The sequence below is a fragment of the Oncorhynchus gorbuscha genome, linkage group LG11 (assembly GCF_021184085.1).
Source record: "Oncorhynchus gorbuscha isolate QuinsamMale2020 ecotype Even-year linkage group LG11, OgorEven_v1.0, whole genome shotgun sequence".
NCBI classification, from domain to species: domain Eukaryota; kingdom Metazoa; phylum Chordata; class Actinopteri; order Salmoniformes; family Salmonidae; genus Oncorhynchus; species Oncorhynchus gorbuscha.
This window is the reverse complement of record NC_060183.1, coordinates 73,164,146-73,190,650: the sequence shown is the minus strand read 5'-3', so window position 1 is coordinate 73,190,650 and position 26,505 is coordinate 73,164,146. Positions and strand designations below refer to the sequence as shown.

The window sequence follows — 26,505 nt, the reverse complement described above, 5'->3', positions numbered from 1 at the left end:
TGACGACACCACGTTCTGACAGGAATATCGCCCAAATTTGGCGGCAGTTTCCTGTGTGTGCTTACACAAGCCCCATGATGGTACGCTTTTCCCGTGTGTTGGAGCGGAGCTCCGTATTTGCCGCGTTCCTCCGCCAGAAGGACTGGTCGTCCAAGTTTACCACAGTGAAGTATTCAAGTACAAAGGCAGAACCGCGACTTCACAGAATGGAGTATCAGGTAAGATACTGTGGCTATCTGCTAGCCAATGTGCTAGCAAGTTAACGTACTATCTAACGTTACCTCGCTAGTTTGACAAGTTTATGGCTCACGTTCAACTTGATCAACAGCTTGCTATACATACAAATAAATGAGAGTCGTTTTCCTACTTCGCCATCTATCTAGTAATCATTTACCTTCAAATCAGCAAACTAGTGTTCGCGTGCAAGGGACTAAAACTCCCGAATGGACTGGCTTTGGGGTGGACATGAGCTAATCTGCGCTCTGTTGCAAATTACGAGGCTAGGCAGCATGGCGCGGGTCAGTTCACTTCTCAGCATATGTTTTCCTCAAGTTATTTGTCAAAAATAATAAATACTCCACTGAGCAATTTGATATTTTGTTAGCCTACTTAAACTACTTAATATGCAAACCCCAACGCCCCAATTAAAAAAGTGTGCACTGTTCAGACAGTCAACGTAGCTAGCTACTGTACCAACCATACCTGCTCAACTTTCACTTACTTGCAAGCTAGCCATCTCCACAAACGGTCTCTACTATCTAGCTGGATAGCTCAGCCCACAGGCTACGTGTGGCTGGTGAAGTCATGGTGCGAGATTATTAACAAAGTAAATATAGCTACCATGGTAAACTCGTGCATTCAACAGACAGTGACAGTCTGCTTAAAGTTTAGACCGTTCCGTAGCATGTGAAATGATTTTGTTAAAATGTAAGCGTTTTCTCCCCGTTATCAACTATAGTCTTAATGAAACACGTGTGTGTATCAAACACTACAAAGTGGAATTGGCAAGGTTTTAATTTCACGGTCTAGTGTAAAAGTTCTGGGGCGACAGGTAGGCTAGTGGTTAGAGCGATGGACTTGTAACCGAAAGGTTGCAAGATCAAATCCCCGAGCTGGCAAGATAAAAATCTGTCTTTTACCCCGAACAGGGCTGTCATTGAAAATAAGAATTTGTTCTTTAACTGACTTGCCTAGTTAACTAGGCAATAAAGGTCAAATCAAGTTAAATAAATTGCCATCCAGAGATATTAAAAACTACATGCACTCTTATGTTTTATTTCTGCCACTACAGGACGCAGTGTGCACCCTCAATACCCTGCAGACCAATGCCTGTGCCCTGGAGCAAGTGCGTCGAGAGCGGGGTCACCCTCAACTCCAGCTCCAGGCCATGAGGGGCTTCCTGGAGCGAGCAGGCCTGGTGGTAAATATAAATATATTCTACAGCAGTGTCTACCCCTAACATGTATTCTGTATTGATTATCTTCTAATCTAAATGTTTTCCCATTTTGATTCCAAGGTGGAAGAACTTGACCATCTCAATATCATTCATGTCACAGGAACGAAAGGCAAGGTGTGTGTGTTTAAATCCACTAATCTATGAGAGAGCTCCAAGCTCCTATCTTGTGCAAAGTTTGCCAAACAAATGTTGTAAACAACTTGATATGGCATTGTGGGAAGAAGGTGAGTAATGTTTCACATGTTTATCTTTCAGGGGTCAACATGTGCCTTCACAGAACAAATACTGAGAAGTTACGGTTTTCGGACTGGATTTTACAGGTACATATCAAGAAGTCCAGAGCAGTCCTACCTACAGCTAATTAATAAATACATTTTTGATGCAGAGTTGAGGACATTTACTTGTGGTTACCAGCTTCATCCAGTTAACTCAGCCATAATCTGTCATCTGATTTCCTGATTTCACTGACTGCTGAGCCAACGTTCTTGTGTAGTAGTTACAGAGCAGAGGTCATGATCGACTGTGGCTAAATCGAGTGCGCCTATTGCGCTGGCCAATCGAATAGCTCAAATCACCAGACAGCATCCACAGCCTGTGTGATTTCATAACTTTTAAAACCATGGCCAGAGACTGTCAAAGAATATAACAAAGAGCTGTGGCTTTTGAGTGAGTTCATGTCTGTTTTTATTCAACTCTGTTAACACTTTAAAAATGCTATTAAATACTATTACAAGCACAACGCACTTCTACCTACATCCACTCACGCTGCAATTAATGATTAACCAAGTGTATCGATAGCCCTGGGTTTCTATTGTTATTAGCAGTTTGTCTATTTTAATATTGAGGAATATTTTGCTTTCTTTGGTCATAGGAACAGCATGAATTTGTGCATGATGCAGTGTAAGACAACTGGGAACTCTGAAATCTCCACCTTCAGTGCTTTCAAGACAACTGAGAACTCAGAAAAAATGAACCCACTGGGAATTTTTTTTTGAGTGGTCATCCAAGTCGGAAACTCTGGCATCATTCTAGAGCTCAGACTTTCCGGCCTGAAGATCAGACGCTATGATTTTACTTAATTTCTTTTTTGCATAAACCTCAATCTTACAGAACTGGTTTTATTAGGTTAGTGTTCTGTAAACATTCCCATGTTTTGGATTTTTAACCCTTTTGAAGATGTATTGGAGAAATGAGACTCATTTTAGTCATAAGAAATTGAGAAATGTTTCAGTGAATTTCTACTCTACTGCAATGGTTTGCTTACCATACCCCTATTTTTAAGAATGAATCCTCCTCAATTATATATTTTAAGTCATGTTTTTGACTGTTAACACATTCTTTTCTGTCGCTTGCAGTTCCCCACATTTGGTACAAGTCAGGGAGAGGATAAGAATTAATGGAAAACCAATCGGCAAAGAACTCTTCACAAAATATTTCTGGCAGGTGTATGGACGGCTGTATGAAACCAAGGTAGTTGTGGAAAAAGGTTCTGAATCCAATTGTAGTGACGGTTTGGAGTTCTGCTTTCTGTGCTCCTGGTCATTGACCTCCAAGGAGACGGGTGTGTCTTTAATGTGTTTCAGAATACGACACATTCTCCAACCATGACAAGTTGCTCCCTCTTCTTTTCCTGTAGAGAAAATAAAATGTAATTAATAGATTCTTCAAATATCTTTTAAGCTGGATGTAATAATAAAGTACCACTGTCTGAACTGGAAACTAAATGAGTTCTACTCATACATTTAAAATAGCAGGGCCCTTCACAACTTTCCTGTAACCGGTATACATCTGGGCTTGGGCCATTGCCTGAATTCAGCCCACTTTACCTTGTGTAGTATTCCTGTCTCTGGCCGTTAGAACTGATAATTGAGTTTAGGAAGAAAATGAAAAACCTCTCGTCCTATAATGACCAGTGCATGCATGTGTGTCATATGATTTGTTGTAGATGTCCCATGCTGTAGCTGTCGCCCTTAAATGAGGTTGTGTATTTGCTCTTTGAGATGTTGAAGGGATACTACGAAGCTGTTATAGTAATATCCTGTTGACCTTTGACCCCTCTCAGGACACTCACGGGGGGAGTATGCCCGCTTACTTCCGCTTCCTGACAATCCTGGCCTTCCACATCTTCCTGCAGGAGAAGGTAGGTCACTATAACCAGTGTACCACATCTCTCATATCAGGTCTTGTATTCCCATCATACCTCTGGTGTCCCTGTGCAGCATTGCTGGGGTGTCTAGGGCTGGTGGGTGCTCCCTTTCCCTTCTGTCCTTGTTAATTTCTTCACACCTGATAGGATTGGCATGAAAAAGGAGACAAGGGGCCCCTCATGTTTTGCAGACTAATGCATAGTGGTGACCTTTTTTGTATATTGGTGGTTTTATATTGGTGTCTTCATGGCTACTAATGAGTCACAACCTGTACTGGTAAACATTTCTCCTGAGAGTTATGGCCGATCTGTCACAGGGTCAGATCGACTCATCAAATCAGGAAGTGAATTACATTTCATGACTCAATTCTTCTTGGTAAAATGAAATGGCACTCATCAATTATTTCAATTGACCTCTTGAAATGACTGAATAGAAATGTGGGTTGAGCTCAGCCACCCATATTCTCTTGTGATGCAGGTGGACTTGGCAGTGATTGAGGTTGGGATTGGTGGAGCCTACGACTGCACAAACATAATCAGGTAAGAAGCATGTAGTTGGATCCTATGGGATGGGAAACTAACAGGATTTAGTTCAATGGTCCATAATCGCTGTTAATTAGAAATAGATCTCCTTGATGATGATGCAGCTGATGTAACCATTCCCTCTCATGGAATCCCCCTCTGCAGCATACCCTAATTCCCCTCACAGTAGCCCCTGGCTCAGTTCCAAAGTCTCTAGTGACTACTGCTGTGTGCCTAATGTCTCACTGAACTCACTCGACAAGCCCTTCCACCATTTTGTCCTATGGTGCGACCTCGTTAACAAAGTGTGACCGACTGTCTCGTCAAGCCTCCCATTTGCCAGCAGCCCCATTTTGCAATGAAAGGTCTCCATTTATTGTTAGTTGATAGAGCGAGAGAGACATTAGGTGCTATTTGAAGAGGGTTGTTGAGAACCGACTTTTAAATGTGTTAAAGACTTTAAAGAGATGTGCGACGTAGGCACAAGCATTTAGGTTTGATATGCTTATCTAATTCTAACTATGTATGGAATACATTTTCTACGCTGGACAAATGATTAATTTGACTTGCCCCTGTACTTTCCCATAATTGAGATGCAAATCATTCTGGCCTGTAGGACCTCTCCGTGGTCAGATCAAAGCTAGTATTCCACTAGATGGTCACCAACAAGAGAACTGGTGGATCTGACATGCAGTTAATTTCTGTTCTCACAAGTAGCTAATACAAACTAGTTAAAGGTAGACTCAGCGCTATGACGTAGATGCAGACAGTAAACCACCTAATGGGTCAATTTCTGCAACCACTAAGAGCGTTGAAACAGGAGGCTCAACTTCTCTGTTTTGTTCCCGTGGCTACCACGCTGTAACAGTGAAGTGAACCCGTACGTACACATGCGCAGATGTGAGATCGGAGTGTTGCCTGTCGTTCACTTCTACCACATGGCTATGTCATTTAGTCTACCTTTAACATGAAATCTGTTTAAAAATGTAATTTATGCCGCCTCTGCATGCAGTATCGTACAGACCATTTATCTCACTTTCCCTGCTGTATAAACAGTTATTTTGTGTGACGATCCATTGAGTCCACTGAACTCTGTAGTCTATGCTCTGTATGTCCTCTGACAGGAGGCCGTGGGTGTGTGGCATCGCCTCCCTGGGTATAGATCACACCTCAATACTGGGGGATACCATCGAGAAAATTGCCTGGCAGAAAGGGGGCATTTTTAAGGTTAGATTGCAGTACAGTTTCTTTGTCAAGGCCGGACTTTTGATACATTTTCAGAACAGCACCTCTAGAATGTTACAAAGTAGCCTCAATTGACGCGTGATTGTTTAATGCATGTAGTAAAACACCAAGAAAGACACAGGTGTTAACATTTTGACTATGCTGAAATAAACAGGAGTTACTGACGTTATTTCATTATTTCTCGTGTCTCCTCAGCCAGGAGTTCCTGCCTTCACTGTGAAGCAACCAGACAGCCCTATGATGGTTCTCAAAGAGCGAGCGAAGGAGATTGGGGTGAGAGCCAATAAAGAAGTCATAAAACAAGATACAACATTGTCTGTAGACAGTTTGTAGATACCTGGCCTACAATGAAGTATGAACACAATGTTTCCCCTGTATTTAATTAGCAGTGGTGTCTCACTCATTTTGGAGTGAAATGTCCTTTTAAAAAGTCACCAGAAGTGACCTCAGTGGTTTAATGAACAAAATCATCCTTTGGCGGGCATATGAGTTTCAAAGAGCCTCGTAAGAATTCTATGATATGTGTAAGCAGTAAATGAGCAAATAGTTTAATGTCACATTTCAAGGTAACACAATGGCATAATATCAGACTTTGATGTGAATCCTTGAATAACTTTGACTCTTTCTCCTACCCTCTCTTTTCCTCCTCCTCAGTGTCCTCTCTGGGTATGCCCAGAACTGGAGGAGTACCCTGCTGACTCGGGACCTCTGCGTCTGGGCCTGGCTGGCCACCACCAGCGCTCCAACGCCTCCCTTGCCCTGCAGCTCAGCCACAGCTGGCTACAGAGACGCTGCCTTCCTGGTAGGTGGGAGTGAGTGTTTGAAGCTGGTCTGGGGGTGGTTGGGTAAAGGAACAACCTGGCGGTATACAGGTGTGAGATTATTGGACATGGTATGTTTTGATTGTGTGGTGATTTCAGGTCATGTGTATTCCTCATCTTCTACTCTTCTGTAGACCAGAGCATCCCTTCCCCCGCTGACGAGAGTAAAGGCGTGTCGCCGGCCGCTGGCTTCCAGCCAAGCCCCATTATGGCGAAAGGTCAGTTCAATAGAACAACTCCAACACCCTCACCTGCAAAATAACAGCCTCCAGTGAAACCCACGGCGGTGAACACAATCACCTGAGCATTGATAGGTCATGAAAATACTACGTGTTTTTCTCTGAATTTGAGGATTGGGGGTTGAATTCTAATGGCTTTATAGCAGAGGACTAGGTGGACTGTATATCAAGGTCCATGGTTCGTTCCCCTGTTTCAGCACCAACAACCAAGGAAGCCTCCAGCGCAACTTCCTGCTTACACCTATCCAATCATTTTAGATCTGCAGTAGATGCTAGGGTCCCATTTTGGTATTCAGCAACAGTACATTACTTTCCTCTTGGGCGGTAGGGCTGGAGGACACTGAATGGCCGGGGAGGACCCAGACTCTGAAGCATGGCCCAGTCACCTACTTCCTGGATGGGGCCCACACCACCCGTAGCATGCTGGCCTGTGTAAGCTGGTTCAGCGAGGTTGCCTCTCAACACGAAAAAAACACAGGGTCAGTATCTGCGTGTGAGTTTGTGCTCCACTAGGTCTGTGTGTTGTCCTGTCAATTGTAGTCTATGCACCTTACCATTTTTTTTTAGCTCTGCAATTCAAGCGAAGTCTGTCAGTTGATAATCTCTGGTATCCTAACCGTATACCTACCCCCTATGTCTCCTCAGTGGTCCTGTGGTCAGAGTGCTACTGTTCAACGCCACCGGGGAGAGAGACTCTGCAGCCATGCTAAAGTTACTGGTTGTGAGTACCCTAGGCTAGGTTAACTGTCCAACAACAATAAGTACTAAACATTCAATGAATGTGTCCCAATCACAAATGATGTCAGCCCATCCTGTTTTGATGGTATTGGTGTTTTCAGAACCCTTCCCCTTTTCCACATTTTGTTACATTACAGCCTTATTCACAATGGTGAAACAATTATTTCATCCATCTACACACAATACCCCATAATGAGAGGGAAAACATGTTTTTACAAATAAACCGATGCATACAGTTGAAGTCGGAAGTTTACATACACTTAGGTTGGAGTCTAACTCATTTTTCAACCATTCCACAAATTTCTTGTTAAACTATAGTTTTATCAAGTTGGTTAGGATGTCTACTTTGTATGACACAAGTCATTTTTCCAACAATTGTTTACAGACAGATTATTTCACTTAATTCACTGTATCACAATTCCAGTGGGTCAGAAGTTTACATGCACTAAGTTGACTGTGCCTTTAAACAGCTTGGAAAATTCCAGAAAATGTCATGGCTTCTGATAGGCTAATTGAAATAATTGGAGGTGTACCTGTGGATGTATTTCAAGGCCTACCTTCAAACTCAGTGGGGATGTTTTTCAGCAGTAGGGACTGGGAGCTCAGTCCTTCTGTAGCTCAGTTGGTAGAGCATGGCGCTTGTAACGCCAGGGTAGTGGGTTTGATCCCCGGGACCACCCATACGTAGAATGTATGCACACATGACTGTAAGTCGCTTTGGATAAAAGCGTCTGCTAAATGGCATTTATTATATATGGGAGACTAGTCGGGCTCGAGGGAAAGATGAATGGAGCAAAGTACAGATGAAAACCTGCTCCAGAGCGCTCAGAACCTCAGACTGGGTGAAGGTTCACCTTCCAACATGACAACGACCCTAAGCACACAGTCAAGACAATGCAGGAGTGGCTTCTGGACAGGTCTCTGAATGTCCTTGAGTGGCCCAGCCAGAGCCCGGACTTGAACATGATCGAACATCTCTGGAGAGACCTGAAAATAGCTGTGCAGCGACACTTCCCATCCAACGTGACAGAGCTTGAGAGGATCTGCAGAGCAGAATGGGAGAAACTCTCCAAATACAGCTGTGCCAAGCTTGTAGAGTCATACCCAAGAATACCCTACTCGCAGCGATTTACAAAGGTGCTTCAAAAAAGTACAAAGGAAAGGGTCTAAATACTTACTTAAATATGTGATTTAAAATTTACAAACATTTCTAGACATGTTTTTGCTTTGTCATTATGGAGTATTGTGAGTGGGGGATAAAATAATTGAATATATTTTTGAGGTAGGTAAAAAAAAAATCTAGGCGTCTGAATACTTGACGAACGCACTGTATGGACAGCAGCTAGCTTAGTGGTTAAGAGCAGTAACAAAGGTCGCTGGTTCGAATCCTCAAGCCGACTAAGTGAAATCTCTGTGCCCTTGAGCAAAGCATCTAACACTAATTTCTACTGTAAGTCGCTCTGGTTAAGAGTGTGCTAAATGACTAAAATGTAAAAGTATGTGCCATTTTTGTAGGACAACTGTAACTGATTTTTTTTTTTTTTTTCTATGTTCGGATTTCAGCCATGCCATTTTGACTTTGCTGTGTTCTGCCCCAACATCACAGAGGCCATTGCATCATGTAACGCAGGTAAGGCTATCACATTGTGATTTTTAGCCAGGCATAACATACATCAACTACTTTGTCAATGACTGCGGCTTGACAGATCAAACAGTAGCCTAGTATGACTAAATGAATAGCTCTGCTGGTGTAATTATGCGTCGCGATTTGTGTTAATCATTGGTGTGGATGTGAGCATGTTCTCACTTCACTGTCAATGGAAGGGCAAAGAAAGATGTTGCTGTGTTATTAACATGGGTGTCCAAACCAGCAAACGTTGTCATAAATCTATTGGCCGAAGTGTTGCTTTTATGTTCTGGCTATTAATGTTTGAAAAGTGAAACTAAAATTAAATCATTCTGCATGTGATTTCCCTTTGACGGTACAATCTACCATTTTAAATTATACCCATTTTGATTCTGGAAGAATCTAGCATGGTAGCATTGTGTAACCTTCCCTCTCTCCTCAGACCAACAAAACTTCAATGTCTCTGTGGAAAACATGCTCACCCGTTGCCTGGACAACCAGAGGAGCTGGCGCCTGCTCAACGGCCAGGAAGAGAAGCCCGGCGACCAGCTGCTCATCTCCCGCGATGTTCTCCCACTGGTGGCAGCCAAGTGCTGCAGCAAAACTTTAGTTTTCCCCTGCATCCTCAGCGCCCTCCAGTGGCTCAGCCAGGGCAGGGACTCTGTCTTGGCACATCCGGACAAGAGGGTCATCCCCGTCAAGCCCAGTGTGACAGCCAAAGCCGCTCCGCTAAGAGATGCCACTGGCATCCACGTCCTTGTCGCTGGAAGCCTCCATCTGGTTGGGGGCGTCCTGAAACACCTTGACCCTTCCTTTGCCTCTTAAAGGGATGGTTCTGTCAGAACGGCAATAGATCAGATTGATTTGTCTGGTAAGCAGAATCAAGAAGAGACCCTCTCTGGAGAGTTAAATGCTGGGATATCATGCAGCCTAAGGGAAATCTTGTTAGCTATGCTTGCTGGTAGGTTATTCAAATTTGTACCAGGAAACAGGGTTTTGTGTCACCCCCAGTCCTTGGTTAACATAATAGAAATGGCCATTGCATTTCAATTGATAAATAGATGGCTCTGGCCAATACAAGTTCATGTCAAATGTTTTAGCCAGTACCACACACAGCCTTACTGAGGATCACACAGTATTTTATTGTGACAGGGAGTCATTTTGAGGTTGTGGTCTCTTTTACAGATGAGCCCAAAAATGAAATTTTAAAATATATACACATCAGTACACTATGAAAAGAACCAGAGATACAGAACAGTGTAAGGTTCTGGTACAAATTCCAGATGGACACCAAAGGAAGCTTAAACTATATGTATTACACACAAACTGGATGCTACAGCTCCATAGCACACAAACCGGTCACACATGCATATTTATTTATGCCTTCTGGCTAGGTGGGGTCACCTCTTTGTGTCTAGGATAAACAGTCAGTCAGTGCTGGGCAAGAACTCTGTTCTTCCCACCCCTATTGATGTTAGCATGAGTCCAGATCCTTTGGGCAGGTGTGTGTAAGGGACTATAGTCTCTCACACAATTTAGCCTCCCCTGCACTGCAATAAATCTCCATTCCCAACATCCTAACCAATGACAAGTTATTACTACTAATTAATGGATTATGCAATTATAAACTGGCTCATGCAACACAAATGGATTCACGTCAAATAGTCTCCAACAATAGAAAACAAACATGAACCTTACGTCTTCTATTTGAAGCCAAAACTGTTTACATGGCCTCTTGGGGGGTTAATTTGTGCGCCTTCTAGTATGACACGGGTGTTTACTGTTATTGTTTATGCGAAGTGGTATTGTGCTTTAAAAGCGTTTGAGAAGGCAGTGGGACGGTAGGCCCTGAAAATGACAGGTAATCCAAAGAAAGTGTGGAAACGGTTAGTCACAAAGGCCTCACTCTTTCCACCCAGTACGCTTCTTTGGGTTGTGTACAAGAATGGCTTTCTTTCCTGTCCTTTCATTGCTACCAATAAGATACATATAAGGAGAGGGTTGCAACATGAACTGGATTTCTTACAAAGAGAACAGTTTAAATTTTGTTTCACTATTTCTTAGTGAGATCTTCATTTGCCGATCTCGCGGACTTGCATTACATGTTGACTGTATTCTTAAACATTTCAAATGTGCTTTGTGTAGCTATCATTGTCTTGGTAAATCAGATATTCTCCCTTGTTAAATAAAAATGTAACACCTCTACAATAAAACTAGACCTTTAGCGTTGAGCACGATGTAAACTAACATGTCTGTAAATTACTCAGCTGTCATAATTGATAAGTCTTTTATACTGCAGTTGCTTTGTGACATTAACATTTCAAAATGTTCACTGCCTTGTAAATTTGTGTCTGAGAGTGCAATTGTACGTCCACTGTAAAGAAACACACAATCACACTCTAGAGGTAGGGTGTATTTGTAAATCGGTATCTGTTGCAAAGCTTTTTGCAATAGGACCTGTCTTAATCTAGGAACCCAACAGAATAAAACAGGGAGGGCTCTACATGAATTTGTCCAATAGAAAGTAGAAACTCTTGTTTCCTGTTGCTAAACGTTTTGGACTAATGCTTATACCCAAAGTACCATGGAAATGAGCGCTTGATTTGAGTGATTGGCCCTGTTCTAGTCTTACTATTGCAGTCATGCTGCAGTACACACAGCAACTAATGGGTGACCTATTATTGACTGCACAGCCAGGAATAATATTGCTACATTATATGCTACAGGTAGCTGATATAATCCAGGCGTTGTACGATCTGGCAGGTGACTGCAATGTAGTTGGTCTGGAATGCAGACAATATTTCTCTGGGGTTTAGAAACTGCTAGACTATTCCCAAATCTCTTTCAAAGTGGTCTTAACATTTCAGAGAAATTCTATAGTTTTAAATGTATGTGCACTTAAGATAATTAAATTAATCATTAACAGATGTGTTTTCTTATGCATCATATTGTCCAGTTTGGAAGCGCTAGTATTAATGTGGTTACTGCATTTTCAAGTATTTCCATCATTGATATTTGGTGATTGACATGCTTTGTACAGGGCCTGGAATGTAGCCAATGTAATGAAGATGAAATTGTTTTACATTCTCAATGTTTCAAGCAGAACATGTAATTTGTTGTTAAACAAACGAGGAAAAGTACCAAAAACACAAGGAAAAATGTATTTTCCAAAACAAAAGATTAACGCAAAACAAGAAAAACGTACGACGTAGCAGAATTTTTTTTATGCGTCAGTACGTAAATCCTGCCGGAAGTGTGTTGCTTGCAAGTATGCTTTTTTAGAAAAATGGCGACCGACAAAATATATATGTTTACGGCTACTATTCTGTTATTTTTGTTATTTCTCAGAGAAAGCCATTGCAGGTTACATCATCTTAAACTCGAGGTAGGTTTATTTGCCAGTTTCATATGGCCGCTTACTGTCATACAAGTGAATAGGGTTTCATGCCAATCAAACCTAGCTGCTAGCTAGCTAGCGGTTCATCATAATAAATGCATCGTCTAGTGTAGCTAATTACGCGTGGATACAACATAAGGTCGCAATACTTGCTCGTCTCTAATTGTATTTAACATGTTATCCACTGAGCGTTTTAGCTAACAAGCAACACTTGTTAGCTATGTTGCTTTTGATTTAATAGCTGGTCACCTTGTACTATGATTTGAAAATGGTAGGCCACAGTTATTGACCAAGTGTGGTGGCCAGCTAATATCTAATGCACTGATACTACAATGTCAATTAACAGTGACCTTGATCAAAATCAAATGTTTGTCATGTACATTCTTTCAGGATGACATTCGACAGAAAGTCCACCTGAACACTTTTGGCTTCTACAAACATGGTTACATGATAGTGAATATGTCCAGTCTTACCCTTACTGGGGAGGATCTGGACAAGATTGACAGCTCCACGGTAAGATCCATTTCAATATCTGTCAGTGGTCTGTTCAATAACTGTTCTGGGAATTGTCATTGCATGAGAAGTCCCATTGGGAAATGATGTAGCCAGGTACATTTAATCTTCTTATTAACAAAATGCATGGCTCTGACCAACATCTATTTTGTAATCTTTGCCTGTTTCCTATTCAGGTTGGATTCAGTCTGGATAGGACAAGCAGCAATGGCTTCTCTACGTATTTAGTGAGTATCCATTATAGTCTAAGATCTGTTTGTTATTACTGAAGCTTTTCAACATGGACTAGGCCTACACAGGAGGTACTCCTGCTAACAGGATGAGATCAATAATGTGTGGTGTGTGTGCACAGGATGATCAAGATCTGGACTACTGTGTCCTTAAGAAGTCTCCCAGCAGTGACGTCGCTGTGGCATTGCTGCTATTTGACTTCAAGAAAAATGAGTGAGTTTCTATCTGACCGCAGGGAACCCCATGTACCCTTCTATAAAGAGTTACCATTGTTTACAAATAGTTTTTAAAATTTAATCAGGCTAGTCAACTTGATGGCTGCGGTTTTACAGTCCACTAAACAATTGTGCTATTGTTTTTTTCCCCCCACATTATTTCTAACTTGTTTTGTACATAATGTTTCTGCCTCTGTCTTTTATGACTGAAAAGAGCTTCTAGATATCAGAACAGCGATTACTCACCTCGTACCGAAAGAAGATTTTTTCTTTAACGAGTCGGACACAAAGGATTTACTCCAGACACCTGACAAGGGCCCCATCATAATCTAATTCGCAGAAGAAAGAGACATGTATATTGGGGATGTAGGTCTGGGTGCCTTGTAAGGATCCGACGACGAGTGGGTAATCTACCTTTGTACGTTGGCAATCATTGGATTAGAAAATAGACTCACTACGAGCACGTACATCCTACCAACAGGGCATTAAACTGTAATATCTTATGTTTCACCTGAGTCGTGGCTGAATGACGACATGAATAACATACAGCTGGACGGTTTTACACTTTTTTTGGCAGGATAGAACAGCAGACTCTTGTAAGACAAGGGGTAACGGTCTATGTATATTTGTAAACAACAGCTCATGCGCGAAATATAAGGAAGTCTCAAGTTTTGCTTGCCTGAGGTAGAGTTTCTCATGATAAGCTGTAGACCACACTATTTACCAAGAGAGTTCATCTATATTCTTCGTAGCTGTCCATTTACCACCACAAACCGATGCTGGCACTAAGAGTGCAGTCAATGAGCTGTATATGGCCATAAGCAAACAGGAAAATGCTCATCCAGTGGCGGTGCTCCTAGTGGTGCTACCAGCATGTTACGTGTGCAACAAGAGGGGAAAAAAACTCTAGACCACCTTTACTCCACACACAGAGACACACACGTACAAAGCTCACCATACATTTGGCAAATCTGACCATAATGCTATCCTCCTGATTCCTGCTTACAAGCAAAAATGAAAGCAGGAAGCATCAGTGACTCGGTCAACAAAAAAGTGGTCAGATGAAGCAGATGCTAAACTACAGGACTGTTTTGCTAACACAGACTGGAATATGTTCCGGGATTCTTCCGATGGTATTGAACGTGGTCCAAAAGACTTCTTAACAACTTCTACCCCCAAGCCATAAGACTCCTGAACAACTAATCAAATGTGTCATGTCTTTGGCCATGCCGGATTAAGTGATATGACATGCTACTATAAAATCCTTTCTCTGTAATTATTATTACCTGATTGAGCTAATCATGTAAATGTAATTAACTTCTTAAGGCTGGGGGGCAGTATTGAGTAGCTTGGATGAATAAGTTTTCCAAACTAAATGGCCTGCTCCTCAGTCTCAGTTGCTAATATATGCATAGTATTATTAGTATTGGATAGAAAACACTCTAAAGTTTCCAAAACGGTCAAAATATTGTCTGTGAGTATAACAGAACTGATATTGGAGGCGAAACCCTGAGGAAAATCAAACCAGAAAGTTGCTTCTATTTTGAGAACTTCATAGCCTGCCTTTGCTCCATTTTAAAGGGATATCAACCAAATTCCCTTTCCTATCACTTCCTCAAGGTGTCAACAGTCTTTAGACATAGTTTCAGGCTTTTATTTTGAAAAATTAGCGAGAAAGATAACATCGCGTCATTATATGGCCAGGTGCCAGCAGCGTTTTGTAACAGAATTTGGGCAGCCATTGCCTTTCCCTCTCCGACTGAAAAATACATTTGCAGTTGATATATTATCGAATATATATTTTAAAAGCAACCTGAGGATTGATTATTAAAAAAAACATTTGACATGTTTCTGTGGACTTTACGGATACTACTTGGAATTTGTCTGCGTTGTCGTGACCGCTCTTTCCTGTGGATTTCTGAACATAATGCGCCAAACAAACGGAGGTATTTTGAATATAAAAATCATCTTTATGGAACAAAAGGAACATTTTATTGTGTAACTGGGAGTCTCGTGAGTGAAAACATCTGAAGATCATCAATGGTAAACGATTAATTTGATTGCTTTTCTGATTTTCGTGACCAAGCTACTTTGATGCTAGGTGTATATAATGTTTTGTTGGGCAATCGATAAACTTACACAAATGCTTGGATTGCTTTCGCTTCAAAATATGACACAGCAGGTGGATTAACAATAGGCTAAGCTGTGTTTTGCAATATTGCACTTGTGACTTCATGAATATAAATATTTTTAGTAATATTATTTGAATGTGGCACTATGCAATTCAGCGGTTGTTGATGACAATTATCCCGTTAACGGGATGGCAGCCATAAGAAGTTAACTAGAAAGTTGGGGCACCACGAAATAATATTTATAGAGCTGTTATCTTCCCGAATAAACTCTCAACATTATTCGTCACCTTATTTCAGTCTCTTCACGAACCCTGGCTAACAAGTTAAATCAGCAATACAAAATTGGGTTTAATTATTTATTTACTAAATAACTAACTAATCACACAGAATTACATATACACAGAATGAATCATACCTTGATTACAAATGATGCCAAAGGAAAACGTCCCTAGCGGACGGAACAGATATGACAGCTGGTTACACAGAAAAGGGGGCTGGGTTTGAGTGAAAGACCGGGGAAGACTGAAGAACAAAGGGAAAAGCGATGTCTCTATCGGGCCGTAGGCAGCTACTATATCGGCCAAATGGGAAATGGGTTAGAATTTAGAATAATTTAGAATTACCGGCCATTTGGAAAAGGAAAATGCAATAAATATTTACTCTGAGCTGCGCTTCGGTAGGTTGGTCGAAAATGCTGGTGGTGTTGGCCAACAGAGATCTTCTTGTCCTCTGAAGAATGTCTCTGCTGGTAAATTGAATACGTTGTAGTAACGTCGTTGTGTGGTAGACTGGATACTCTGTCTGTTCTTTCCTAGCCCACGTTTGCAGCTGCTGTTGCTAACTCAACGTCTAAGAGGTGTCACTTCTGTAGCGAATAAGAGTTCAAAGTTCATACCATTCGCAACCAAAGCTCACGCTGAGGTTGGCTTCGTTCTGTAGTTATTATCTGAATCCTTCTGACATCGGATCGTCATCCTAATGTACCCGGAACAGAAGGTTACATTTTCGTCAAGGGCTTATATAGTGGAGGGAGATGGGTGTGTTTCACAGTCTACAACCCATGTCTCTTCACAGGGGCGGGCCACTGATTGAGCAGAGCCCTAACCTTATGAAAACCTAAATCTCTCATTTGGAAGCTAAAATTACATTTAATCTGGTACAAATAATTGTATATTTAAACAATTGAATTGCACAACAATTCCATGTGAATCTGATAACTATAATGTGTTGTAGGCTTTCCCAGATACAGTTTAGGTCGTCCTGTCATCAGTCATAATGTCTCAGATGGCCACAGAACTGACATCCTTTCCCTCCACTTGTTTGATGTTTCCCAGACACTCTGTTTAACAGGCTAATCAAGAGTCCCTCTGTAGAGTCAAGAGAGGGAGGGAGAAAGGTATTTATGGGGAGGGTCATAAACCTTACCCATAGGCCAACGTCATGACATATGGCTACCTATTTTCATTGCCCCCCCCTCTTTTACGCTGCTACTCTGTTTATCTATGCATGGTCACACTAACTCTCTTCGACATCTATATATTACCTCGACTAACCGGTGCTCCGGCACATTGTCTCTGTACCGGTACCCCCTGTATATAGCCTCCTGCTATTGTTTTACTGCTGCTCTTTAATTATTTGTTACTTATTTTTTACTTAAGTTATTGTTCTTAGCTGCATTGTTGGTTAACTTCTTACGGCCGGAACCCTCGACAACATTCCGCTGAAAAGGCATCGCGCGAATTAAAAAAATATTTTTTAGAAATATGTAACTTTCTTACATTAACAAGTACAATACACCAAATGAAAGAAACTTCTTGTTAATCTACCCATCGTGTCTGATTTCAAAAAGGCTTTACAGCGAAAGCACAACATACGATTGTTAGGTCAGAGCCAAGTCACAAAAACACACACAGCCATTTTTCCAGCCAAAGAGAGGAGTCACAAAAAGAAGAAATATATAGATCAAATTAATCACTAACCTTTAATCTTCATCAGATGACACTCATAGGACATCATGTTACACAATACATGTATGTTTTGTTCGATAAAGTGCATATTTATATCCAAAAATCTCAGTTTACATTGGCGCGTTACGTCCAGTAATGTTTTGCTTTCAAAACTTACGGTGATTTTGCAGAGAGCCACATCAATTTACAGAAATACTCATAATAAACATTGATAAAAGATACAACTATTATACATGGAACTTTAGATAAACTTCTCCTTAATGCAACCGCTGTGTCAGATTTCAAATAAACTTTACGGAAAAAGCATACCATGCAATAATCTGAGTACAGCGCTCAGAGACTAAAACAGCCAAAGAGATATCCGCCATGTTGTGGAGTCTACATTAGTCAGAAATAGCATTATAAATATTCACTTACCTTTGATCTTCATCAGAATGCACTCCCAGGAATCCCAGCTTCACAAATGTTTTGATTTGTTCGATAAAGTTAATAACTTATGTCCAAATACCTCCTTTTGTTAGGGAGTTTGGTAAACAAATCCAAACGAAAGGTCAGACAAAGTCCAAAAAGTTATATTACAGGTCGTAGAAACATGTCAAATGAAGTATAGAATCAATCTTTAGGATGTTTTTATCATAAATCTTCATTAATGTTACAACCGGAGAATTCCTTTGTCTGTAGAAAAGCAATGGAACGCAAGCTAACTTTCACATGACCGTGCGTCACGAGCTCGTGGCAATCTGCCAGACACCTGGCTCAATCCCCTCTCATTCAGCCCCACTTCACAGTAGAAGCATCAAATAAGGTTCTAAAGATTGTTGACGTCTAGTGGAAGCCTTAGGAAGTGCAACATGACCAATATCACACTGTATCTTCAATGGGGAATGAGTTTAAAAACGACCAACCTCAGATTTCCCACTTCCTGGTTGGATTTTTTTCTCAGGTTTTCGCCTGCCATATGAGACATCATTCAAACAGTTTTAGAAACTTCAGAGTGTTTTCTATCCAAATCTACTAATTATATGCATATTTATGGCTGAGTAGCAGGCAGTTTACTCTGGGCACCTTATTCATCTAAGCTACTCAATAATGCCCGCCAGTCACCAAGAAGTTAAGCAGCCAAACATTTTTTTTAAAGTTATTGCCACCGGCAGGTTATACCATAACTTTGGCTAAACATGTATTTTGTTTGTGTGTGACTCAGGGTGAAGATGAAGATGTCATCTGAGGAGAATGTGTTCCCTGACATCCTCCCTGGCCTCAAAGAGACAATAGGCATTGAGACTGGAGCTGACCAACAGAAACATGTAAAGGGGAAAGATGACACAAACCCTGTGGGAGACCATGGTGATGGTATGGTTCCTCGTTACAGTTCATACATTTTTATTTAGGTCTGAATAAATACTGACTTGAGATGAGGACATGTTTTAAACTTGCATTGATGTTAGATTTACGCCAGAGTTCGAGGTAGCTGAGGAATTCTGCATTTGAGCAGTGTAAGTTATGACCAATGGTTGAATATATTGTTTTATCTGTTGTACTAAAGTTGCTCTCAATGTTGTCATTTGAATCCTAGGTGAGAGTAAACCCAAGCGGGATGTTGCAGAGGTAAGAATATTCATATAACATATCTGAACTCCAATATAAAAGCGATGTGAAACAATTTCAAAGATTTTTCTGAGTTACAATTCATATGAGAAAATCATTAGGCCCTAATCTATGGATTTCACATGACTGGGAATACAGGCATGCATCTGTTGGTCACATATGCCAGGATTTTGTCACAGTATTTTTGTGCATTCAAATTGCCATCGATAAAATGCTAATCTGTTCGTGGTCTTTAGCTTATGCCTGCCAATACCATAACCCCACCAATATGGGGCACTCTGTTCACAACGCCATAGACATGTTCTGCCGTTGTGAGGCTGGTTGAACATACTGCCAAATTTTCTAAAACAACATGCGGCTTATGGTAGAGAAATTAACATTACATTCTTTGGCAACAGCTCTGGTAGACATTCCTGGAGTCAGCATGCCAATTGCACACTACCTTTAATACTGGCTTTGTGTTGTGTGACACAACTGCACATTTTATAGTGGCCTTTTATTGGCCCCAGTACCTGTGTAATAATCATGCTGCTTAATCAGCTTCTTAATCCATCCACCTGACAGGTGTGGCATATTATCTTGGCAAAGGAGAAATGATCACTAACAGGGGTGTAAACAAATTTGTGCACAACATTTGAAAGATAAGATTTTTGTGCATATGGGAAACTTCTGGGATAATTTATTTCAGCTCATGAAACATGGGACCAACACTTTACATGTTGTATTTATACAATGCTCAAAAAATAAAGGGAACACTTAAACAACACAATGTAACTCCAAGTCAATCACACTTCTGTGAAATCAAACTGTCCACTGAGGAAGCAACACTGACAATACATTTCACATGCTGTTGTGCAAATGGAATAGACAACAGGTGGAAATTATAGGCAATTAGCAAGACACCCCCAATAGGTGGGGACCACAGACCACTTCTCAGTTCCTATGCTTCTTGGCTGATGTTTTGGTCACTTTTGAATGCTGGCGGTGCTTTCACTCTATTGGTAGCATGAGACGGAGTCTACAACCCACACAAGTGGCTCAGGTAGTGCAGCTCATCCAGGATGGCACATCAATGCGATCTGTGGCAAGAAGGTTTGCTGTGTTTGTCAGTGTAGTGTCCAGAGCATGGAGGTGCTACAATGAGACAGGCCAGTACATGTGGAGGAGGCCGTAGGAGGGCAACAACCCAGCAGCAGGACCGCTACCTCCGCATTTGTGCAAGGAGGAGCAGGAGGAGCACTGCCAGAGCCCTGCAAAATGACCTCCAGCAGGCCACAAATGTGCATGTGTCTGCTCAAATGGTCAGAAACAGACTCCATGAGGGTGGTATGAGGGCTTGACGTCCACAAGCGGGGGTTGTGCTTACAGCCCAACACCGTGCAGGGTGTTTTTCATTTGCTAGAGAACACCAAGATTGGCAAATTCGCCACTGGCGCCCTGTGCTCTTCACAGATGAAAGCAGGTTCACACTGAGCACGTGACAGAGTCTGGAGATGCCGTGGAGAACGTTCTGCTGCCTGCAACATCCTCCAGCATGACCGGTTTGGCGGTGGGTCAGTCATGGTGTGGGGTGGCATTTCTTTGGGGGGCCGCACAGCCCTCCATGCGCTCGCCAGAGGTAGCCTGACTGCCATTAGGTACCGAGATGAGATCCTCGGAACCTTGTGAGACCATATGCTGGTGTGGTTGGCCCTGGGTTCCTCCTAATGCTAGACCTCATGTGGCTGGAGTGTGTCAGCAGTTCCTGCAAGTGGAATGCATTGATGCTATGGACTGGCCCACCCGTTGCCCAGACCTGAATCCAATTGAGCACATCTGGGACATCATGTCTTGCTCCATCCACCAGCACCACGTTGTACCACAGACTGTCCAGGAGTTGGCGGATGCTTTAGTCCAGGTCTGGGAAGAGATCCCTCAGGAGACCATCCCCCACCTCATCAGGAGCATGCCCAGGCGTTGTAGGGAGGTCATACAGGCACGTGGAGGCCACACACACTACTGAGCCTCATTTTGACTTGTTTTAAGGACATTACATCAAAGTTGGATCAGCCTGTAGTGTAGTTTTCCACTTTAATTTTGAGTGTGACTCCAAATCCAGACCTCCATGGGTTGATAAATTTGATTTCCATTGATCATTTTTGTTTGATTTTGTTGTCAGCACATTCAACTGTGTAAAGAAAAAAGTATTTAATAAGAATATTTCATTCATTCAGATCTAGGATGTGTAATTTTAGTGTTCCCTTTATTTTTTTGAGCAGTGTATTTTTGTTCAGTATAGATACTCTTTCACCCTTTGACCTCAATCAATATAAGAAAATAAGTAAATAAGTATCTGGATCTCAATCTTGCTCCCTCGTCCATTTACCCATGCCGACGGCACACAATAAAAAGGTACATCTTTTTCATTGGAGCCCTGGTGTCTGGCGGTTTTGTAAGCAAATTACAAAGCTCTTGGGGTCATACACCATTAAAATACGTGACTGTGTTTCCTGGGTCATAATTTATACAACTTTGCTCTTGCACATTTTAAATTGAAGTATTATTCAACAAAACGTTTTGAACTTTTTGTGAAACAAGTTTATTTGCACAGCAATTCCAACATGCTTTATCTCTGGGTTGGACTGTCACTTTTTTTTCCCTCTGAAAACTGATTAAGTGGTTTTGATTGATTCAGTGGATTTGATTCACCGAGGGACCTGTTCTCACTTATCTATGTCGGTCTGTCACCAAATAGAAATTGTACAGGAAAACCAGCTGCTCCCAAGAGCTGCATCCCAGATAAAGGGTTTTACCCAGTTACTAATTTAGCCAAGGGTTTGTGAATGAGGACTTTTTAAGGATTGCGATCCAGCCGTCGTTTCATCAAAGCACGTCTTCTGATACTCTCTTGATATTCACAGAAAAAGTCTGAAGTGCCTTTTCCACTCCATAGAAACAAAGACGTCTTCTCCTTTCAGGTAAGGCTCGTTCACCAGGTTAATATAATTTCTTTAGCTTGAGTTGGGCTACACAGATCACAGGGTTTTCAATCCCCCCCTTCCCTGCGTGCAGTTTCACTTCAACGTCAGCACAGACGAGCAGCAAGGCCTGTACAACTTCTACTTCCACAACTGCTACAGCAAAGACACTCAGATGGTTAACCCCCTCCGCTTCAGCATTGAAGTGAGTGTGTTTCTTTCACCCTCTTCGTTGTTTTATTTTGTTGCAAGTTGAAGTTTGCATCTGGTTTATCGGGTGGGATTTTTCCTGATTTGTCAGGAGGACATCATTCCCTATTTGTACGTCATTGAAATGGACCTAGCCCCGTACCAATATCAACTTTTTCCTCATTTTCTATGTTGTCTAAATCACATCCTGAACAGTGTTTTATAATAAAATTAAACATTATTCATTAGCCACACTTTTAGCTCATTTGTGTCTGAATGGTCAAATCTTCAGATTGCTATATCTACTGTATAACCAACATTTGTGATGCTTTCAGATCAACATCGAGGAGAAGAACCCCAACAGCTTCCTGTCTGCTGGGGAGATCCCCCTGCCCAAGCTCTACATCATCATGTCTATGTTCTTCTTTTTCCTCGGCACACTGTGGTTGCACGTTCTCCGCACTCAGCGGTGAGTTACCCAGGAGGAGGAGAGGAAGGGGGGGTGTATTGAGGCACAGGAGATGTCAGCACTGTTTTGATAATGGCTGTGCCTTAAGACTTGAATAATAATTCATGACTATTTTATTTGTCCTGATTCAGAGGGGTTGGAAGACACATTTTGGTTGAATGCATTCAGTTGTGCAACTGACTAGGTATCTCATTTTCTTCACTAATCTGATCAGTCAGCATGCCACAGTGTGCTACCCTTTGTCTCATGTCATGACCTTTTACCTCAGAGTTCTCTGACTGCTCTATGAGCTCCTGAGCAAATGCTGTGGAAATACACTAACTGTAAGTTGGTCTAGAAAAGAGCATCTGCTAAATGACTCAAATGTAAATTAATAGCAGTGGTCTTGCCTAAGTCACACCTGCATTGTTTTACATTGACCAGTAGAGGGCACCAGATAGCCAAACATTTACCTCCGTACCAACGTAATATCATCATACTCTTATTTCCCTTGTTGAGATTAATTATTCATGTAATGCCATAAACCTAACCAATGTTAATTCCCTCTTTTCTCTCTCTCTCTACCTCTTGTTCTTTCTCTGGCAGTGCTGATGTCTATAAAATCCACTGGCTCATGACTGCTCTCCCCTTCACCAAGTCTCTATCACTCATCTTCCACGCGGTGAGCACACGGACTACAATCCAAGCCTTGCTGTATTTAACTGCAAAAAAGGGGTGCTTTCAAGTTTTGATGTAAAAATTAAATAAAATAGAATATAATTTAGTTTGTCCCTCTTTTTACATCAACTTGAGTCATTAACTGATGTCTGAGACATTTGTCTTCCAGATTGACTACTACTACATCTCTAACCAGGGCTTCCCCATAGAAGGATGGGCTGTGGTCTACTACATCACTCACCTGTAAGTCTCACCAGTAAAATGGCCTCTGTGTCTCCGCTTCACCTGCACTGAAACATATCAATGTTGTTTTGTCACTTGGTATGAGCGTGCAGTGCTTGTGTTTCTTCCTGCAGACTGAAGGGGGCACTCTTATTCATCACCATTGCTCTGATAGGGACCGGCTGGGCTTTTGTCAAGCACATCCTCTCGGATAAGGACAAGAAGATCTTCATGATTGTCATTCCACTACAGGTACAATACCATCCATCTAGAACCATCTAACTGTTGAGGCAAGATTACCATTGTACTTGATAACGTCTACAATGAAAAGGTAGGCTGATCCTAGATTTGTGCCAAAAGGCATGACTACCATGATGATGGGTCATATTTATATAGTGACAAGGGATAGGCTGATCTTAGAAATCTTTACCCAAAAAGCAACCTAGTGGGGTATGCAGTGGCACTGATGGGAGCACATGACCTTTGACCCCTCCAGGTGCTGGCCAACGTGGCGTACATCATCTTAGAGTCCACAGAGGAGGGCACAACGGAGTACGGCCTGTGGAAAGAGGTGCTCTTCCTGGTGGACCTGCTGTGCTGTGGCGCTATCCTCTTCCCCGTGGTCTGGTGAGTTCTGAGGTTCTCTATGGGCAGTGTTTCCCCAAGGTTTTGGTTTTCTAGGTGCCCCACCCCAAAGTACCCAGAGACCAGCTGACTTCTTTGAAAGAGCGATTATTTTAGATAATGGCCACTCTCCTCCAGTTTTCCACTTGGTATGACATTTCTCCTTTTCTCACTTGTCCACAGGTCCATCAGACACTTACAAGAGGCCTCATCAACAGATGGGAAAGGTATGCTTCCTTTTCGCTTAAGAAAACATTCATTTTTGTGAGCCAGTGCTTCTCTGCAGTTGGCCACCTTACTGCGACAGCATATTCAATAACAAGGGAAAGCAGGGAGTAAAAATCTTTCATCTAATGGGACATTTTCACTTAAAATCAACTCCATATCCTCATGTCCGTGGTCCTACTCCCAACCACAGAGTATAAAACTGTGGTCTGGAATAGTTTTTCACCCCAGCTATTTTCCTGTTACAACCCAAGTAACCTCTCATAAAAGTTTAAATAATTCCAAAGTCTTTTGAGAAAAAGAACAAAGTAGTTTGGAGTGAAATGGTGGTCTGTGAATATTTTAAGGGCAAATCCTGATCTAGGTCATGGGCAGTGTTATTTTTGACTTTCTCCTAAAAGCTTAGTTTTACAGTGAGTGTTTCTGCCGTAGCTGGATGCTCTCTGACTAACTTATTCATTGCCCTTCACTGTTTGTACCTCACCCTGCATTCCTCATCATAGTCGGTCAGAGTTCAGCTTTATTTGAACCATCACTCCCACACATTCAGATATTGAGGAAAGTTGGGACCCAAGGTGTTGTCATTGGGGTGGTTAATTTTGAGGTTTATAAGAGCTTTGATTGGTTAAATCTTTGATTGGCTTATGATTGTCAGGAGCTGTGGATGAGCTGCAGATGTGAATGAGAGAGAGCCTTTAACAATTTTCATGCCAGGGTTTACATGCTTATAGTTGCGCAGTTCCTCACTCTTTTGTTGGTAAACCAATGTCTCGGTAGCTCGTGTGGCTCAGTTGGTAGAGCATGGCGCTTGCAATGCCAGGGTTGTGGGTTTGATTTCCACAGGGGACCAGTACGAACATATGCCGCTGCCAAGTCATATTGCCTAGGAACTTGCTCTAGCTCATACAAATGTGAAGGCTCCAGGTTAATTTTTTTTTCATTTCAAAGAAAGATGAATGTGTCATGGAGAGAACCAATGGATGCTTTTTTTCTGACGAAGTTAACTGTAGATTCTTATTCGGTTTTCTCAGTAAAGATATGCTGAAGCTAACATAACGGTGTCCTGTCCCCTTGCCAATACACTGCCAAATAGGGTCCTTTTTTAGTTTTTTGTTCTGTGAGCTTAGTCAGTCGAGAGCAATAAGGCCTCTCAAAGCATAGCAGGATACCCTATGGCAGGGGTAGGCAACTCTGTTCCTGGAGTGCCACAGTTACTGCAGGACTTTGTTCCAACTAGGCACCACACCTGACCAACTGAGCTAATTGATCAGTTCAGTGATTGCCTTAATTTAACACACCTAGTCTTCTAGGTTGGTTAAATCAGAAACATGAAGAACCAGGGTTGCCAACCCCTGCCATATGTTCTCACTGCTGTCCCCTAAGCGCTTGTCTTTAGAAAACGACACCAAGATCTAATGCCTTGGTGTACGAATTGGTTTTCTTTTCTTCCTGAAACGCTTTTTCTTTGTCCAACAAAAAAAAACAAATGTCCTGTTCCTGTTCACCAACATTTCCTCCAAATGTGATATATAATATGGTCTAGTGCCTTTCAAAGCCAGTTCCATTGCATTTTTTTATCGATCCCCTCTAATCAGGGACTGCTTTAGACCTGGGACAACAGGTGTGTGCAATTATACTGAACTTAAAACACAACATATAACAATTTTACTGAGTTACAGTTCATATAAGGAAATCAGTCAATTGAAATAATTTCATTAGGCCCTAATCTATGGATTTCACATGACTGACTGGGCCTGGCTCTCCAATCGGAAGGAGTTTTTCCCCACAAAAAGGCTTTATTACAGACAGAAATACTCCTCAGTTTCATCAGCTGTTTGGGTGCCTGGTTTCAGATGATCCTGCAGGTGAAGAAGCAGCATGTGGATGTCCTGGGCTGGCGTGGTTACATATGGTCTGTGTTTGTGAGGCCGGTTGGGCATACTGACATTTCTGTTAAACGGTGTTGGAGGCGGCTTATGGTAGAGAAATTAACATTACATTCTCTGTCAACAGCTCTGGTGGACATTCCTGCAGTCAGCATGCAAATTGCCCACTCCCTCAGAACTTGAGACATCTGTGGCATTGTGTGACAAAACTGCACATTTTAGAGTGTCCTATTGTCCCTGATTTAAATCATGCTGTTTAATTATCTTATGATATGCTAGACCTGTCAGTTGGGTGGATTATCTTGGCAAAGGATAAATGCTCACTGACAGAGATGTAAACAAATTTGTGCACAAAATTTGAGAGAAATAAGCTTTTTGTGCGTATGGAAAATTTTGGGGATATCTTATTTCAGCTCATA

The 26,505-nt window shown here is 41.8% G+C and overlaps 2 protein-coding genes across 3 annotated transcripts in view; both read left to right on the top strand.

Moving 5' to 3' along the window:
- The first annotated feature begins 18 nt into the window (after nt 1–18).
- Nucleotides 19–11,031, top strand: fpgs (folylpolyglutamate synthase). The gene is made up of 15 exons (XM_046290425.1): nt 19–218; nt 1,292–1,420; nt 1,517–1,570; nt 1,712–1,776; nt 2,812–2,926; nt 3,519–3,596; nt 4,081–4,142; nt 5,249–5,351; nt 5,565–5,642; nt 6,024–6,171; nt 6,325–6,408; nt 6,758–6,908; nt 7,075–7,150; nt 8,731–8,797; nt 9,237–11,031. Exons 1-15 carry the CDS (start codon nt 75–77, stop codon nt 9,617–9,619), a joined length of 1,737 nt encoding a protein of 578 aa, XP_046146381.1. The 5' UTR covers nt 19–74; the 3' UTR covers nt 9,620–11,031.
- Nucleotides 11,032–11,285: 254 nt separating this feature from the next.
- gpr107 (G protein-coupled receptor 107) overlaps nt 11,286–26,505 on the top strand; it is a 33,917-nt gene continuing 18,697 nt past the window's right edge. The window contains exons 1-14 of one of the 2 annotated variants that reach the window (XM_046290427.1): nt 11,286–11,520; nt 12,582–12,704; nt 12,881–12,931; nt 13,057–13,148; nt 18,454–18,602; nt 18,826–18,857; nt 21,758–21,814; nt 21,909–22,019; nt 22,339–22,472; nt 23,058–23,133; nt 23,299–23,372; nt 23,486–23,603; nt 23,848–23,978; nt 24,159–24,202. In XM_046290427.1, the coding sequence (XP_046146383.1) occupies nt 11,437–11,520; nt 12,582–12,704; nt 12,881–12,931; nt 13,057–13,148; nt 18,454–18,602; nt 18,826–18,857; nt 21,758–21,814; nt 21,909–22,019; nt 22,339–22,472; nt 23,058–23,133; nt 23,299–23,372; nt 23,486–23,603; nt 23,848–23,978; nt 24,159–24,202 (1,276 nt within the window). In that variant the 5' untranslated portion in view covers nt 11,286–11,436. Of the gene's footprint in view, nt 11,521–12,021; nt 12,180–12,581; nt 12,705–12,880; nt 12,932–13,056; nt 13,149–18,453; nt 18,603–18,825; nt 18,858–21,757; nt 21,815–21,908; nt 22,020–22,338; nt 22,473–23,057; nt 23,134–23,298; nt 23,373–23,485; nt 23,604–23,847; nt 23,979–24,158; nt 24,203–26,505 lie in introns of those variants that run through there. The other variant, XM_046290426.1, reaches the window with a different exon arrangement.